General features: G+C 43.7%; 1 protein-coding gene across 1 annotated transcript; it reads right to left on the minus strand.

The window, feature by feature from the left end:
* Nucleotides 1-8,752: 8,752 nt before the first annotated feature.
* Zp4 (zona pellucida glycoprotein 4) lies at nt 8,753-15,581 on the minus strand. Its single transcript, XM_036187005.1, has 12 exons — nt 15,392-15,581; nt 15,046-15,167; nt 14,867-14,969; nt 13,916-14,074; nt 13,092-13,279; nt 12,469-12,566; nt 11,609-11,739; nt 10,964-11,153; nt 10,743-10,890; nt 10,349-10,427; nt 9,168-9,281; nt 8,753-8,859 (listed from the first exon to the last, which is right to left on the minus strand). Exons 1-12 carry the CDS (start codon nt 15,579-15,581, stop codon nt 8,753-8,755), a joined length of 1,629 nt encoding a protein of 542 aa, XP_036042898.1.
* Nucleotides 15,582-15,967: the final 386 nt, after the last annotated feature.

Raw genomic sequence — 15,967 nt, forward strand, 5'->3', positions numbered from 1 at the left:
CCTAAGTAGAGGCTGGTTAATGGTAGGGAGTATTGGAGTTTGGAGATGTAGGCAGAAGGGTCTTTGAGTTTAATAGGGAAGTGTTCATGATGTGTAGCAAGGGAAGGAGAGATGGTACCCCACACAATGGGAGGACTAAAGTAGTGGGTAGAAGGGGGTTAGGATTTTGGAGAGTGAGAGAGTGTTCAAATAGAGGCTGAGGAAGGGAAGAGGAGGGGCACAGGAGTGTCCTGGGAGCTGTTGTCAGAGGAAAAGACACAATTTACGTCAGTTCTCGAGAGGATATCCTTTTCTATTTCCTAGTGAGATTGATTATAGGACATGAGGGAATGAGGAGAAAAAATCCTCAAAAGGAGCCAAGTTAAGGGAGGAGTCTAGAGGGGTCTGGAGGACTGGTTTAGTATTCTGACTATGGGTGAGGGTGAGGGGGATCCCAACAGTAGCATGGAGACAAGGAAAGAAATCTGAAACAACTTTTCATATACCTTAAACTACTTTCTTATTATAACTTATGCTTTTATATCTCAAGCCTTCATGATGTAAACTTTTATAATTTTTTACCTTAATACATATTGTTATAACTTTAGACCTATCTTAGACCTGCATACCTTGTATCATTCATTTTCCTTGATCTGCATAACTTGTCTGTTTTTTATAACTTTTAGAAACTTTAAATCTTTATTAGTGTGAAGCCTGTCAGCAAGGGAAAATGTACATATGAAATAGACTGAATGTTTGTTGTTGTTAAATGCAGTTTGTCATCAACATCATCAGAGATCTGTGAAGGATGAAGGATAAATTTGAGTACAAAGTATAATTTAAATGGTTTCTGTATCAATTAAAATGACAAAGATATACTGGTTACCTGGACAGTTACCCTAGGTTCCTCCATGGTCACTGGGGACAGAAGTCTCAGGGCAGCATCAGTCTTTGGCTAGCTACCAGGCTCAGAAGATCTGACAGACGTTCCTGTGGAGTAGGAACTTAGTGGGGGAAGGGCAGCATACCTTGTCTAGGTAAAGCATGACAATCAACTCTCTAGTGTCTTGTTTGGGCAAGGTCACTGAGCAGTCAAGATGAAGGGCAGTTTTTCACCTACTGGTTAGTATTACCACATTTAAAGCAAGCTCTAGGTAGAGTTCTTCTGTGCCTATTAAACCTTTTAGAGGAGATTAGTGGTACTGCCAGGAGCTAGCACATCTATTATAGTTTTTTTTTTAATTAAACATTTTAAATGTCATATTTAATGAATCTCTGAAGCATTTGAGGACCATTAAATGTACCTGGACTAGACAAACTTTGTAGTTACTTGTTTCAAAGGCTTAACTTTGAAAACACACACACACACACACACACACACACACACACGAGGCTAAATGAAGTTTACTTTTATAATTAATCATGACTATATGTGTAGTTATGAACATATTAGAGAATGATTATTTATGAGGTAACTGATAATTTGTATGTCCTAATATCTTTAACCATATATATTGTAGGCAGTGTCAGGACAGAAAAGGGTTAAGGTGGGAAGTGGCAGCAGCAAGGACCTTGGTGGAGGGAGGTGTTCTCACAAGGCTGTAATTGCACAGTAGTTTACTAGGTTATCAAAGGTGGGTGAAAATTTGGCTTTAGAAAGGGAGGGGGAGTGGTGTCAGGCTGAAAGGAGGGGGCTTTTTCAAGCGAGGAGTGAGGGAGCAGACTACTTCCTACTTTCTCTTCTATCAAGTTCAGTGTAACTGGATTTATGTTGAGGTCTTTGATCCACTTGGGTTTGAGTTTTGTGCATGGTTACAGATAAGGATCTATTTGCAATCTTCTGCATGTTGACATCCAGTTATGCCAGCACCATTTGTTGAAGATGCTTTCTTTCTTCCATGGATCATGTGGTGGGTGGTGGAGGAGGCAGGAGAAGGAAGAGTTTTTATTGGTGGAGGGGATGTTGCAGTTGCCTTATATGGGCCTGGGGAACATGTAGTTCTTCAAGAAAGCAGAGGGATCAGACACCTCAGAGGCCCAGAGGTTCTAAGGGAGTCACTGTGGCCCAGGCTTGGGCCTAAGGAAACTGTAGTTCCTGGAGGGAGGGAATGACCTGTTATTAAGGAGTGTTGGAGAGGCTGGTGTGCTCTGCATGAGTGCTGATGTGCTGGGGGCTGGGGTGGGCTGGGAGGAAGGTGGGGTGGACTTGGACATCTGTGGGCAGAGGGGACTGTAGCAGCCACTGGAGTTGGGGCCTGAGGGGCATGGCCTGTGAAGCTGTGGGCCTGGGCCGGGCTCTGCAGCACCTTGGATTCAGCAGAGAACGTGCAGTGGCAGCCAAGAACACAGAGGCTGGCCAGCTGGCCTTGGTGAAGTCCAGGAGAGTGGAGTAGTGGGAGGGTGGCAGACAAGGAGATTGTTGGCAAGGCTAGTTACAATCGGGGCGGGGGGGGGGTTCACAGCGTGGGCAGCACTGCAGCTGGTGGCCAGAGAGTGCCTGTCAGTCAGTAATCCTCCAGTGAACAAAGGGTTAAACAGGACTTGAAATGGTACAAAAGCTTACAACTGAGTTTGGAAAAGTTCAGAGACTGTAGGACTCATACAGAGGGCTTGGAATAGACAGAAGAGAAAGTAGAGACACAAAGGATCTATTTCCTCCCCCGCCCCCTGCACTCACAAAAGTTGTAAAGATCTTGAATAATGTTAGGATCCAGAGAGCTGTTGGGGGGCCATTTAAAGTGATTATCTAGTGGATAGAGAGGCCAAAACTAGTGAATGAGTTTGAGATTTGATGTTTGAAGAGTTGTAGCCATTTGAGATTCTGGAGGAGATATCCTTTCAAAGGCAAGCCATTCAGAATGGAGAAGGCAGAACCGATGGTAGAAGATCAGTGGATCAAAGGTCAAGAGGCCCTGCATGCCCTCTGGAAGGGAGGGGGTTGTTACCCAAGCTCCATCACCAAGAGAGTGACCCCAGTGGGTCTGTGAATTCCAGACCTGTCAACAAGATTTCACAGACAGTACAGAGCAGACAACAGATTCCAACAGTACAGCCACCAAAAGCAAAGGGGGAAGTGCTCTACCAAACCAGACTAGATGGAATATGCCTAACTAGTAGCCAGTTTGTGGGAGTTTACCATAACCAGTGAAGGTTGTGGTGGGGTGCAGTCTCCCTGGTCCCACAGGACAGAGTGGACATACCCAACAACTATCACCCTGATAACCTGGAGACTGGTTAAGACAGCAGAGTGGGTGGGGGGAACTTACCAATCAGCAGCTGTTGATGAGGGAATCAGGCACCAGGAAGAAAGGTTGGGAGTTTATTGGCCAATCCTGGGTTTTGGCACCAATGAAGGGAACTCCTGCACAGTGGGGGCTCTCTTCCAAACCCCAGATGATACACAAACCACACTCAAACACCGGTTTTCAAAGAGACCCTTTATTAAGCAGGGAAAAAAAAGTTAAAGTGGATGTTTTCTGACTCAGACAGCATTGAATGGCCTTGCAGGTATCATTCTTAAGAGAAAAAGGGGATATCTCCGTTAGAGTGGGCTAGGATGCAGTTGTAAAGGAGGTAGAGGATGAGGAAGAAGGGGAAGGGGACCAGGGATAGGGGAGAGAATATTTTTCCCAGAGGGACAAAGGACTGCCTCTGGATAGAGAGGAGACAGACATGGCACATGGGCAAATTGGTGGCTTATCAATGTAAAGGGGGAAGCCCTGTGTTAGGACGAGGTATTGAATTTTAATTGAGCATATTAATTAGGTGACCCAAGGGGGGCTTCTGCCTGCTGGACTTTGGTAGTCAGCCTAAGGAGGAAGAAGTGGCCAAATAAGGGAATAGATCTTTAGGAATGTAATCTAACAGTTTTTAGCAAGGCAGAGGAAATAGGGAGAATGACATGGCCTGCCAGAGCCACGTACTCAAGTGGGCTAGTGTCCATTCATTGAGTAATATGGTTATATTTTTAAGACATGTCTAGGTCTGGAGATAGAGCTCAATGGTAGAGTGCTTGACAGGCATATATGTGGCCCCGGGTTCCAGCTTCAGTCATACACACACACACACACACACACACACACACACACACACACACACACACCCTAACCAAGGCCTAGAGCACACAAATCCCTAGAGAGAGAATAGAGGTTTCTAGTGACTTCCATAGCCTCTCTTAGTGAACCTATGACTTTATTAGGGGGTGGGGGTGTTCCCCAGAAGTTTCAAGACTAAAGTTTTCTGTATAACTTTCAGGTACTGATCCACAGAAGAGCCACTTCCTTCTCCTGAGCCACAAGGCACAGCCTCAGGAGTCTTATACAGTTTAGAAGCTTCTAGAATCAAGTTTCTCCTGAGTTTGAGGATGCTGAAAACCCCAAGAAAATAGTTTTGTAAGTCCTTCTTACTCATAAAGCTTTTCCCATTCACATGAACTGAATGGTCTCATCACGTGGACACAGAAGTCAAGAAGCAAAGAGGAAGTTGCTAACAGAGCCTGTAGGCCTTGAAAGACTTGCCTGCTCTGACATTGTTGGAATATGGAGTATGTTAGGCTTCCCTGGAGAGACAGACCATAAAATGAATATATGGCAAGCAGGGATTTACTAGACTGGTTTTTATACAATGAGGACCTCCCTACAATGAACAGAAGGTAGCCACTAGGGATGTCTCCTCCTTGGTTTCTTGACACACTTAATTTTGATTATGTGTTGATCCTATGCAACATGTTTTAAGTACATCTATATATATATATATTTTGGGCATGATGAGATAACTTAAAATGGACTCAGTGATTTTTTTAAGTACACAGTACATTGATATTAACTCTAACCTGTTCCTAACGTTTTTAACTTACTCCCATCTAGTTGAAACTCAGCATCCTTTGGCCAATCTCTCTCTTAACTTCATCCTGGTCTGCTTTCCTCTGAATACTCTAGATATTTTTGACAAAAGTAAAATAAATTTCATGTCCTAATAAGCCTATGATTATGTACCAAGAAAATATAAACTAATTAGGCATACAAATAAGAACATTTGAAGATTATTAGTGAGATTTCCATTACTGTGACTGTATACTTGGGAAGAGTCAACAGAAAAGGAGAAAACCATGTTCCCTGGTTGGCCATGGCGCCAGTGTATCATGGGGGAAGTATAGAGTAGAGGAGGCTTATTCACCTCAGGGCAGGAAGGAAACAGGAAGAGGCAGGGGTCGGCCCTAACATGTCTGTCATGACCATGCTCCCAATTACCTAACTTCTTCCCACTAGTCCCCACTGCTCTCACTCTTCCACTACTTTCCATTCATACCATAAAACTAACCCTTTAGCATAGAGGCCTTTGGGGGACACTGTAGCCCACAGTAGGCATGAAATAGTAACCCAAATAACCCACTCTCTTATTTATGTATTTAAAAGGCAAAACTCCCTAGGTTCAACTCATTTAATCCAGTATCACCAGAGTCTATTATTGACTTTACTCCTATAAATCTACCTCAGAGTCATACCTCTGTTCTCTTCAGCTCCAAACCATATTGCTTGAAACAAGAAACTTCAAGTGGCAGGACCTCTTCTGTCACATGATCAGGTATTCTGGGTGTAGCAGATGTATTTCTTTATGACAATGTCTGCAGCCCATCAGGTAAGCAAGGGCAGAAAAACAATTTTTCAGCAAAAGCAGGAGGAGAAGGTTCTGGTAAGAGCCATAGTACACAGCAGTCCAAGCTCGATGCTGAGTTCTTTATATATTTTAATATAAGACCTTACAGCTGGGTGGTGGTGGTACACGCCTTTAATCCCAGCACTTGGGAGGCAGAGACAGGCAGATCTCTGCAAATTTGAGGCCAGCCTGTTCTACAGCATGAAATCCAGGAAAGGCACAAAGCTACACAAAGAAACCCTGTCTTGAAAAACAAAAACAAACAAACAAACCAAAAAGACCTTACATTAGTCAGGTGTGTCCATTCATACCTTTCATCCCAGTACTTGGGAAGCCAAGGTGGGAGGATTGTTATGTGTTTGCGGGCCAGTTTGGACTATATAGTGAATTCTAGGCCAGTCAGCACTACAAAGCAAGATGGGGCAGGCAGGTTTAATGAGATAATAGTTTCAAAAAAATTTATATCATTCTATAGGCTCTGTCCCCAGCATTGGCTTATTGTGTAGTTTATCAGCTTATGGGTCTGTCTTGGTTTGGTTTTCTGTAGTTATAAAAAACACCATGATCCAAAACAACTTGGGAGAAGGGTTTATTTCATCTTACTACTCCAAGGTCAGGGCAGATACTCAAGGCACAAGCTAACAAGGCAGGAGCGAATGCAGAGGCCATAGAGGAATGTTGCTTATAAGCTTGTTCCTAATGGCTTGCTCAGCCTATTTATACAACCCAGAGACATCTACCCAGGGAGGCACCACCTACAATGAGCTGGCTCCCTACATAAGAAAAGTCTCTGCAGACTTTTCCTATAGGTCAGTCAGATGGACACATTTGCTGGATTCAGGATCTCTAAGATGACCAAGCTTGTGTCAAATTAACCCGCTATCACAGGGGCCCTGCTGATGTTTGGGTGCTTCAACTTCTTAAAAATTCTGGCAAAGTGTTCAGCTCAGTGTGCATTGTAAACACACTTCCCTGCATAAGCATCCCATCTCTGATCAATGTTAAGGATTCTGTGGTTACAACACCAGCAATAACATACCTCCAGAAATATATTCTACAAGATATTACTTCTGAAACACCATGGGAAGGTGGGATTCCTGGTACAATGTATAGTCAATTAGTTCCTCTCTTCAGAGGCTCACAGGATATAAATAGCCCTCTAGAAAAAGCCTGGAAGGTTTCATATGGCATCTTTAGCATCAGGAGTGTCCTCCCTGGGTATACATCTCATATTAAATACAAGTTGCTTTACTTTCCTTAAAAGGGGCAACCTTATCCTCAGTAAATGATCTACATTTGAGGGCTGAGATGGACCAGTCTTCCTTTCTGTTGTAATCCCAGATTCCTTGTTGCTTGGTAAATGCCATTTAGATCACCCTACACAAAGTTGTTTTGCTTATGTAGTAAGCTGAGAATACCTGACCATGTCCATCTACTTCTCTTAAAAGGTGAGTCATTGTGACTTGATTGCCCCTTTTCCAATCCCCTCTTCCTTGACTGTATTCTGTGTGCATCTACCTTGTGTCACTGCTGTTTCTGGGTGTCTCTCTGGTTTCTTACTCCCATGCATAGCTCAGGACCTGTCATAGTACAGTAAACATATGTGAATTGAGCAAACTGCAGCTCCATGTTGTCAGCTCTGAGTCAGAACTTGTTGGGCATTTAGACTTGGCTGGTACAAGGACAAAAGTGAATACTGAACTTAGTTTAGGTGACATTTTTCTGGTTTTGTGCATTGTATTCAACAAATTTATGATATCAAGTATTTTTAACTTAAACCTCATCTATGTCTTATATTCATTTATCCCAGTTAGCCTGATGCAAATGTTTGTAGGAAACACTTTTCTATAGCTTCCTATCAATGCTCTTATAGTTTTACTATTAAGATGTGTATATGTATGTATATGTATTGATGTTATATGTAATATAAATATATTAGTATATATTCATGTATATATAAAAATAGATTTAGGGGATATACTCAATTGGTAGGGTGCTTACCTAGAATTCTCAAACTCTGAGGTCAATCCCCAGCAAGGTAGAAATGGGATGGTGGTGCTTTCCTGTAATCCCAGAGTTTTGGAATAGGAGGCAGAAGGATTAAGAGCTTATGGTGAATCTTGGCTATATAAAGAGCTTGAAGTCAGCCTGAACAAACCCCCCCCAAAAAAAAAAACAAACAAAAAAACTAGAGAAAAACCTCAGTCCAACATCTGGCAGTACACAATAATTTCTACTAATGTTCACAAGACATGCTATAAAAATATGCTGATCTTCAGAAGCTAACATAGGGGACTTGCAGCTATGAGTATTTTTGAAATTGATACATTCTCACATTGTTCTGTCTACTTGTGATGGCTAAGGTGAGTCAGTTTTTATCACAAATTGATCTCTATTACTGCCACCTGTACCCTCGCTCTTGCCCTTGGATTAGAAGCTGTAGTAGTTAGAAATGCAACTATAAGCCTTGATTCAGATCTCTTAAATCATTCACTGGAAGTAGGGTTGGTAATGTTTCAGGGGTGGTGGTAGGATTCAAGACCATGGCTTTGAATAGGACAGGCAGTTGCTCTAATACAGAGCTACTTTTCCTGACTTTTTTTAAATGACAGGGTCTCCTATGTAGCCTAGGCTGGCCTTTAACTTGTCAACTATCTTGGGGATCCCATGTGCTAGGATTACAAATGTGTACAGACATGGCCTTTCAGTGATTGGTTTAAACTAGCTCCTCTTGTGATCTGCTGACTGTCTCCTTAAAATCCAAACCCCAGCAGTCCGAGAGAGTTGTAGCTACCTAGACTAGTTCTCTCTGCTTGAAAATTCCTATACCTCTAGTTTATAAAACCTTGTTAGTCAAAATATTTAGTTAGGTATGTATGTTTGACCCCTGCCCTCTTGAACCATGTGCTACCAAAACACTGTGCTTCTCAGGTATGAGAGCTGAAATAAAAGGGCAGTATGTTACTCTTTGCTCAGTTGAGTTGAGATGCCTTCCCTAAGTGAGAAAAGTGAGATGCTCAGATAAATTGAGGTGTTCAGTCAGAATCAGACTAGCTTTCAAATGAGAAGCCCATCACATGTTGGGAAGGTAGTCAGTTTTTATTGACACACTTGATCGTCATCTTGGTTTTCTGATGGCCAAGTAGAATATTAACAAGACTCCAATGATGATTGTTACTGCAGAAAGTCCTACTACCCACAGAGCAGGGGAATCCATGGGGGTGCCTGTGGAATGGAAAGGTGGGTTAGTGTGTGCTGAATCAGCCCAAGCTATCCTAGATCTTGACAGAAGCAAGTAGTCTTCTATAGGAATGGTGACTACTTTTTTTTGGGGGGGAACATACATTGAACACTAAGGAACAGGGCAAGAAAGCAACTTTTAAGGATGAGGGGAATGACTGCGACTTGCTACGTAGCAAGGCTGTGCTTTAACTAGAAATCACCCTCCTGCCTCGCTTTCCAAGTGCTGAGATTACAAGCATGCAGGATTGTAACTAGCTAAGTAGCTGGTAATTTGATATCTTCCCACTCACTTGAGTATCTATGAAGAATGTCTTTAGGGTCCTTAGTGGATTGGAGAAGGATCACAGGGCCCTTGCTAGAGATGCTGGCAGTGTTGTTTTCAAAATGAAGCTCAGATTTTCTTCCTGGTCGAGAGATGAGAGCTTGCAATTGGTTGTAAATTTCAGTTGTTCCTTAGTCCCTTGGCTCATGTATACAAAGCCAAATCCCTTGATGCACACATCTCCATTTCACATCTTATAAAAACCTTTTCTTGTGTGTTTATACAAACCCAATCAAGTCAAAGATTTTCAGTTTAACTCTGTGAAAGTGTTATTTCAGTTCACCAAGAGTTGGACATAGACAATCACATTCAATGATCTCTACCACCACATCCCCCGCCCTGCAACTAACATCCTCTCCTAGAAAAAAGAACACTGGCAATAGCATTCAGTTCCTTTATATTCCAGAGGTTATGTGTTCAAACAGGAAGTGAGGACACAAGCTGTTCTAATCCTATGTCTATCTGTCAGTTAAATGATCTGAGAAAAGTCAATCTATTGTCTTTACAACTGGGAATAATGGTCATAATCAGAATTGGCTTACAGTGGGAATATTGGGCATCATCAGAATTGACTTACATCTGTCTTACACTATGTACATTGAATTCCTAAGAGTTGCTTTTTTCTTGTAATTCATGATTCTTGAATCCTTAGGTGTTTTCTACAATTCAGAGACTAGTCAAGTGCAAGTGAGTGGGTCAAGTAGAAGCATTTACATTTATAAGGAGGTCAGGGTCTGGCCAACCCCAGAGCATACTCTGTGTCTAATTCTTCAACCTGTGTACCTTTAAGGGCACATTGAAGACCTGCATTCAGGTAGGTCAGGACATCTACTTTTGAAAACTGGCCAGATGTAAAAGGAAAAAGTTGACAAGTGGCTGTCTGAGGAAATAAGTCAGTTAGTAATGTTCTTGCTATGTATGCAAGCATGAAGACTTGAATTTGGCTTCTGGTTTAGTCAAATTTGGTATAAATTGAATTATAGTTTTTAAAAACCCGAGATTGTGGCAATCTAGTCAGCTCTGCCCTCAGTGCAGTTAGTACTGAGGGAAACTTCATTAATGAGATAAACTCTTTGTTAACGACAGAGGCTAACACAGTAGGACTTCAGGATTCACTTAGGTCTGGATGCATACAGCTAAGATACTCACTCCTTGAAGCAGGACAGATTACCATGCAGGACAGTGTCCCAGCGGGCTGGCAGACCAGTGCACTGCAGTGCAGGTATACCTGAAGGTTAACAAGTCAATATCATATAGACATTTTCCATATCAGACATCTCCCAACCCCATACCTCATCTCCAAAAAGTTGAGAAAGTGTTATAGCCATCTGCCTAAGTTAATGTCACAATAGTCTTGAAGAACCAGAGTCCAGGTGTCAGATGGCACTCATGTTCTTGGTAACACCTTGAAGAAGCTGCCCTCAATATCAAGAGCCAATGTTGAAGGTCAAAGAACCACCTTAGAGAGGTGGTAGAGGAGTAAAACCGTCCTGAGTTCTGGAGATTTTAAAATTTTACAAGAGTGTGGAAGGAGATACCATACCTGTCCACCAAAAGCCTGTTTCTCCCTTACATCATTGGTGAAGCTGAAGGTAGAGATGCTGAAGCGTTGGTGATGAGAAGGGAAGGGCCTTGATGCTTTCTGGACAGCGATCCTTTTGGTCTGATAGTTGTCTCCAGCATATGGGCATCTAAGCCAAGAGCCACAGTTGTGAGGATGGGCTTATTTGGGGGACCACCCAGGTACATGGAGGAGCCACTTACCCCTTCACCAGGATTGGCCACTGTGGTTGATGAAAAGGCTTAGGGCCAGGTGTGGCCCAACACTGCTCTAGCAGTAGCCCCAAAGAGGGATCTGTTCTGTGAAGGATGGAGACTTCAACATAGATAGGATCCTGGAGTAATTTCACCAGTGGGTAGTCATTAGCACCATAGTAAGAACCATAGGTTTTATCTGCACAATGAAAACCAGAATTAAAGTGGAGCTAGGGGATACTTAGTAGATAAAATACCTGCCTATAGAAGCATGGGTATCTGAACTCGACCCTGAGAACCCATATGAAAAGACCAGGCTTGATGATCTGTGCTTATAATCCTAGAGTTAGCAAAGCAGAGATAGAAACTCCAGGCCAATGAGAGATCCCATCTCAGGAAAAATGTAGATGGCACACAAGGAAATGATCTGAGGTTGAACTCTACATTCTCATTCCCATTCCCTCCCCTACACACACACACACACACACACACACACACACACACACACACACACACACACACACTGTTAAACTTACCATCAGAACTAGGAACTACTAGCAATTAGCTTCATATCCTAAATACCCGTACAAATGTCGTGTTGCCAAGTCAGACTGACAGACTTCCAGTGTGATTCACTGACTAGGAAGGGCTTACCCTTGGCAATCTGAAGCTCCAGATTGAGAGGCCCAGGCTGCATCTTAGGAAGAGGTGGTGGGAGACCCAGCACTTGCATATTAATTGGGGATATGCTGCTGAGAATGGAGTAGCTGCAGCTGACTCGGAGCCTGTAGGAAAATAAGATTTTAGTAGTATGGGTATGCTGGCCACACCTGCCGATTTTAACTCCAGAGCAGCATTCGGTAGGTTTAAATTAGAGGTGATTTTTGTCCTAAGAGCTGTTTTCCATTGTTACTATGCAAATAGGACCAGTATGAGTTGGTGAGAAAACCTTGTAAGAAACAAGTATGCTGCATGAGACAAGGTGACTAGTGCAAAGCAGGTAATTTGTGAATGTCTTACAGGTGAGGGGATATGAAGCATGAAAATGACTGGTAAGAAGCCAAGTGAAGGTGCCTCATGGAGGCTCCATGCAAGGACAAGCCTAAGGTTGGAGAGGCTGAGAGCATCAAGTGCTGAGAGGAGCAACATAGGAGTTATCTCACAGGGATCTCAAGGCAACAATAGTACTTTTTTGCTTTAATCTATAGTAGTGAAGCTCAAGTGTAAGACCTGAGGAGATCAAGTCTGAAAAGGAATTCTCTCAGCCATGACCTAGACAAGGTAAAAATGAAGGGGCCCAGGTGAGAAACAAGTCTCCACAAGGTGGAAGGAACAGAAAGAAGTCTTGTGTTGGGAGCAGAGACCCAGGTAATATATACACAGCAGTCTACATGAGTGGTAAACTGAGGTAGCAGGCAGATTCACCTATTGCTGAGAAGTGTTCTATAGTGGGCTCAGTTTACCCCAGGATTCTTGCCTTATGAAGAAAAGGCCTACAGGTCAAAAGTGATTACCTGAAGATGCTGTCTCGGGTAATAGAGCCACTGTCCCAGGCTCTCACATCTTGAGTGGCCACTAGCTCATTTTCATATACGACCTGGTCTCCAGTGATCTGTCCAATGGGTAAAGAGAAGCTGTCATTTCTATCTATTGACTGAATAGCACATCCATGTTGCCCAGACCAAACTCTTAGCCTTGTCCTATATTGTATCTTATTTTCTGATCCCTACAGAGAGGCAGGGTGTCCTGTCTGTGAATAACGTGGAAAAGTAGGGCTTATGCTTGATGCAGAACCAAGGAATGAGAGATGATTTAAGTACTGAAGATTAGGCAAATGGACCACTCCAATCCAAGTCAGCATCCTCCTCCTGATTACCCTACATTCTGCAAGTGTGAAGAATCTGTTCCTTGTATTTGCTCCCTACAGAATGGTGGGGGAAAAGCTGGGACCATGGCAGAGGCATTTGCTGAGTGCCAACAGAAGTGGCCATCCTCTAAGCAAGGCCTTTTTTGCCCTAGAGACTGTTCTAGACAGCAGGCAGTGGTCAGGGATGTTCCTCATGACTGTAATATCTCAACTTATCTCCTAACCACTCAGGCACTGCCTCCACCCCCACCCCCAAGGCACTCTTCTCACCTGCCTTGTGGTCCCACAGGAAGTAAATGGAAAGTGGAACAGGACAAAGGTGGGCGTTGCCATCACAGGATCACATCCACTGTCACTCCTGAAGACCAAGTGTAGTGAATCCAAGCGCAGGGGTGGCGAGGTCACATTCCTGGACACAGCAATGGAGAAGCGGCCCCCTCTGGTGCACTGGGAGGTCACTGCAACACCAGAGATGGGTGAGATCAGGTCACTCCTGAGATGGAGCCAGGTGGACCTGAGTCTAATAACTCATTTGCTTCAGGTGTCCCCATAGTGAAGTTGGAATTTCTACTGATGACATGGCAACAGGCTCCCAATGACCACGTGCACCAAAGCCTTGCCACAGTCACTGAGACACAGCTGTAAGTTGGCTACACCTGCATTTGTAGGGCAGGTGTGGGAGCACCTGCCATCTTTTACTGCTTAGAACTGGGCTCTGCATGTTTAATGTACTAGGAAACCTTCAAGCTTGATATGGGGCATGTGAATAATCACTTGGGCAGGATTCTTTCTAAACACAATCTTTATACCACCAGCCACTCAAGTGGCTGTTCCTTGGGAAAACAAAAGAGTTCAATTAGTAAGTACCTGTCACTTAGACTTAATTTCTTAATGTCCCTGCAGGTTTCCTTTATATTTGACTTCTAGATTAGACAGTGAAAGGCTATAGAAAGTTCTAGTTCTAGGCAGCATTGCCCATCCACTAGCAACCAGTTGCTTTTTATTTGCTGGCTGAATAAAGCTTTCCCTGCTCTGATGTCACCAGCAATCACTAAGCCCCCTTTTCTCAACTGAATTGAGATGGAAGCATATACCTGTGTTTCCATAGTAACAGGAGCCCACCTCTTCCTCTTCAGAGCTGTAGCAGCAACCTAACTCATCACAGTCTCCTTGAGAGATGGGTGAGGGAGCACAGGGCAGCCTTTCCTTTACTGGCACAGGCTTGCACACTTCAGTGCTCAGAGTACCTGGGGCTGGATATTGAGAAGGGAAGAGGAGCTCAATCTAGGCAGCAGGGTGGTCCTTCAGTGAGCCATCCTGTCATAAAACCTGGGCTTTGAACTCCAGAATATCCAGACCACCTTAATAAGCCTGTTGACTCTACTCACTGGATTAAATCCCAAAGGAAGATCAATATTAAGTCACCTTGTCAGAGTCTCTTGAAATGGATCCCTACTGAGGAAAACATTCTCCCAGTTCGTGTAGGAGCAGTGAGGCTCTTCACATGCCTCCCAATGACCACCTTTCTAGATCTTTAGAGGGACCTATCAAGCTTTGCCATGGGTGATAGATACCACAGGAGCTTCCCATGCCATAGGACTTACAGTAGCTTTCAATATAGAATTGCCTAGGTTTCTTAGTTAAATGATCAAGTGTCCCCAGATGGAGATGGAAGACTGCAGCATGAGATGTCTTCTCTGGCTATTTCCTATTGCTAACTTTTGTTTTCCACCCATTCCAAAGGGTGAGAAGGCTCCTGGTTCCAGCAAGGAGGTAATTCTCATTTAAATTCCAACTTTGTAAATCACAAGTGAAAGTGCTTGGCGAGAGACCCATCAGAACCAAGAGCCTTGGGTCAGGAAGTAAGGTGCCAACTCCTAACCAAGCCCAGCCTCAGCCTCTACAGTTAATTTTCCTAAGGGCTGACATGGAGGGAGGAGTCCTTCTTAGCATCATTTGTTGATGCTACCTGGAATAGACAGGAGTAACCGAAGAGCACCTTCTAGGCAGGACCTTCCCCTAGCCTAAATGTTTTCTACACTTACCTTGAAGACCTAAAGGGCACTTAAGCAGTCTCTTCATTGCTCCTGCCATATGGCCAGCTACATCCACCCCTTGCACTCCAACTACCATGACATAGTAGGAGCCCTGAAGAGACAAGCAACAGTGATCAGCCTGGCTGGTGGTAGGAAGGATTCTTCTCTGATATCTGGGGTCTACTTACCCTCAGAGTGACATAGCAGCCATTGTACATAGCTTCCAACACCAGGGGGCCACCAGGTCTGTCCATCACCCACGTACCACAGTCAGAATCATTCTTTAGCTTGTGTGGCAGCCCTTGGCTATCTAGGGCAGGTCAAACGTGAGAAGCACAGTGGTTAAGTATTGGTGGATAACCAGACCCACCACTTGACCCCAAGGGAATTCCTTCATTCAGAAAAATACAAGACAAGGCAAATTTGGAAGTAGCAATTTCAACTATTCATTCTGTAGGTAGGGGCTGTGAAGATTTTAAAAGGAGGAAAGGGTTGAGGAAGTTTAAAAGTAGGAACCTGGTTAGTCTGACTTACCCCAAGCTGTTAACTCAGGACTCTCTGCCTCCAGGCTGAGGTTCATGGTAAACTGGAAGTTCTGTAGCCCACAGTGGAGTACACCTGGCATCTCGGTCACATACTGCCCACTCAAAGGAGGACAGAATGGGAAACATAGTAAGATGTCCAGCAGAAGCCACAGAGTGCTACCTAGAGTCTGCCTAGCCATCCTTTCTCTTCCACTAGCCCACATCCACCAGGAGAGATTCCTTTATATACACACAAGGACAGCTTGGTTTGGGTGATAGCATTAACAGCCGGCAGGTGGAAAAGACTTTGATGATTCTTTCCTTCTGGAGATGCAGTCCACAGATGCATCTCATTAAATATTTAATCCCCTGGTCTTCAGAGCTGGGCTGACCTCTTCCTTTTGGTTAAAGGCAGGCTTCTTGGGTTAGCTGCATGTAGCAATTGTTCTACTAGCTTGTCTTCAGAAAAAGGAGACTGAATGCCTTCTAGAATGTTGCATATTTAAGTGAGGATCCTAGCTGCACTGGCCCAGGTGAATGATGAGTGACAGGAACTAGGAACTGCATAGGTTTCAGCCTCTCTTAA

The sequence above is a fragment of the Onychomys torridus genome, chromosome 5 (assembly GCF_903995425.1).
Source record: "Onychomys torridus chromosome 5, mOncTor1.1, whole genome shotgun sequence".
Taxonomy (NCBI): Eukaryota; Metazoa; Chordata; class Mammalia; order Rodentia; family Cricetidae; genus Onychomys; species Onychomys torridus.

Coding starts and splice junctions, on each gene's coding strand:
- Zp4 (XM_036187005.1), bottom strand. CDS start 15,581: ATGGCTAGGCAGACTCTAGGTAGCACTCTGTGGCTTCTGCTGGACATC. Junction 12,567..13,091: donor CCTGTGGGACCACAAGGCAG/GTGAGAAGAGTG, acceptor CCCATTGGACAG/ATCACTGGAGACCAGGTCGT. Junction 11,154..11,608: donor GGAGCTTCAGATTGCCAAGG/GTAAGCCCTTCC, acceptor TTCATTGTGCAG/ATAAAACCTATGGTTCTTAC.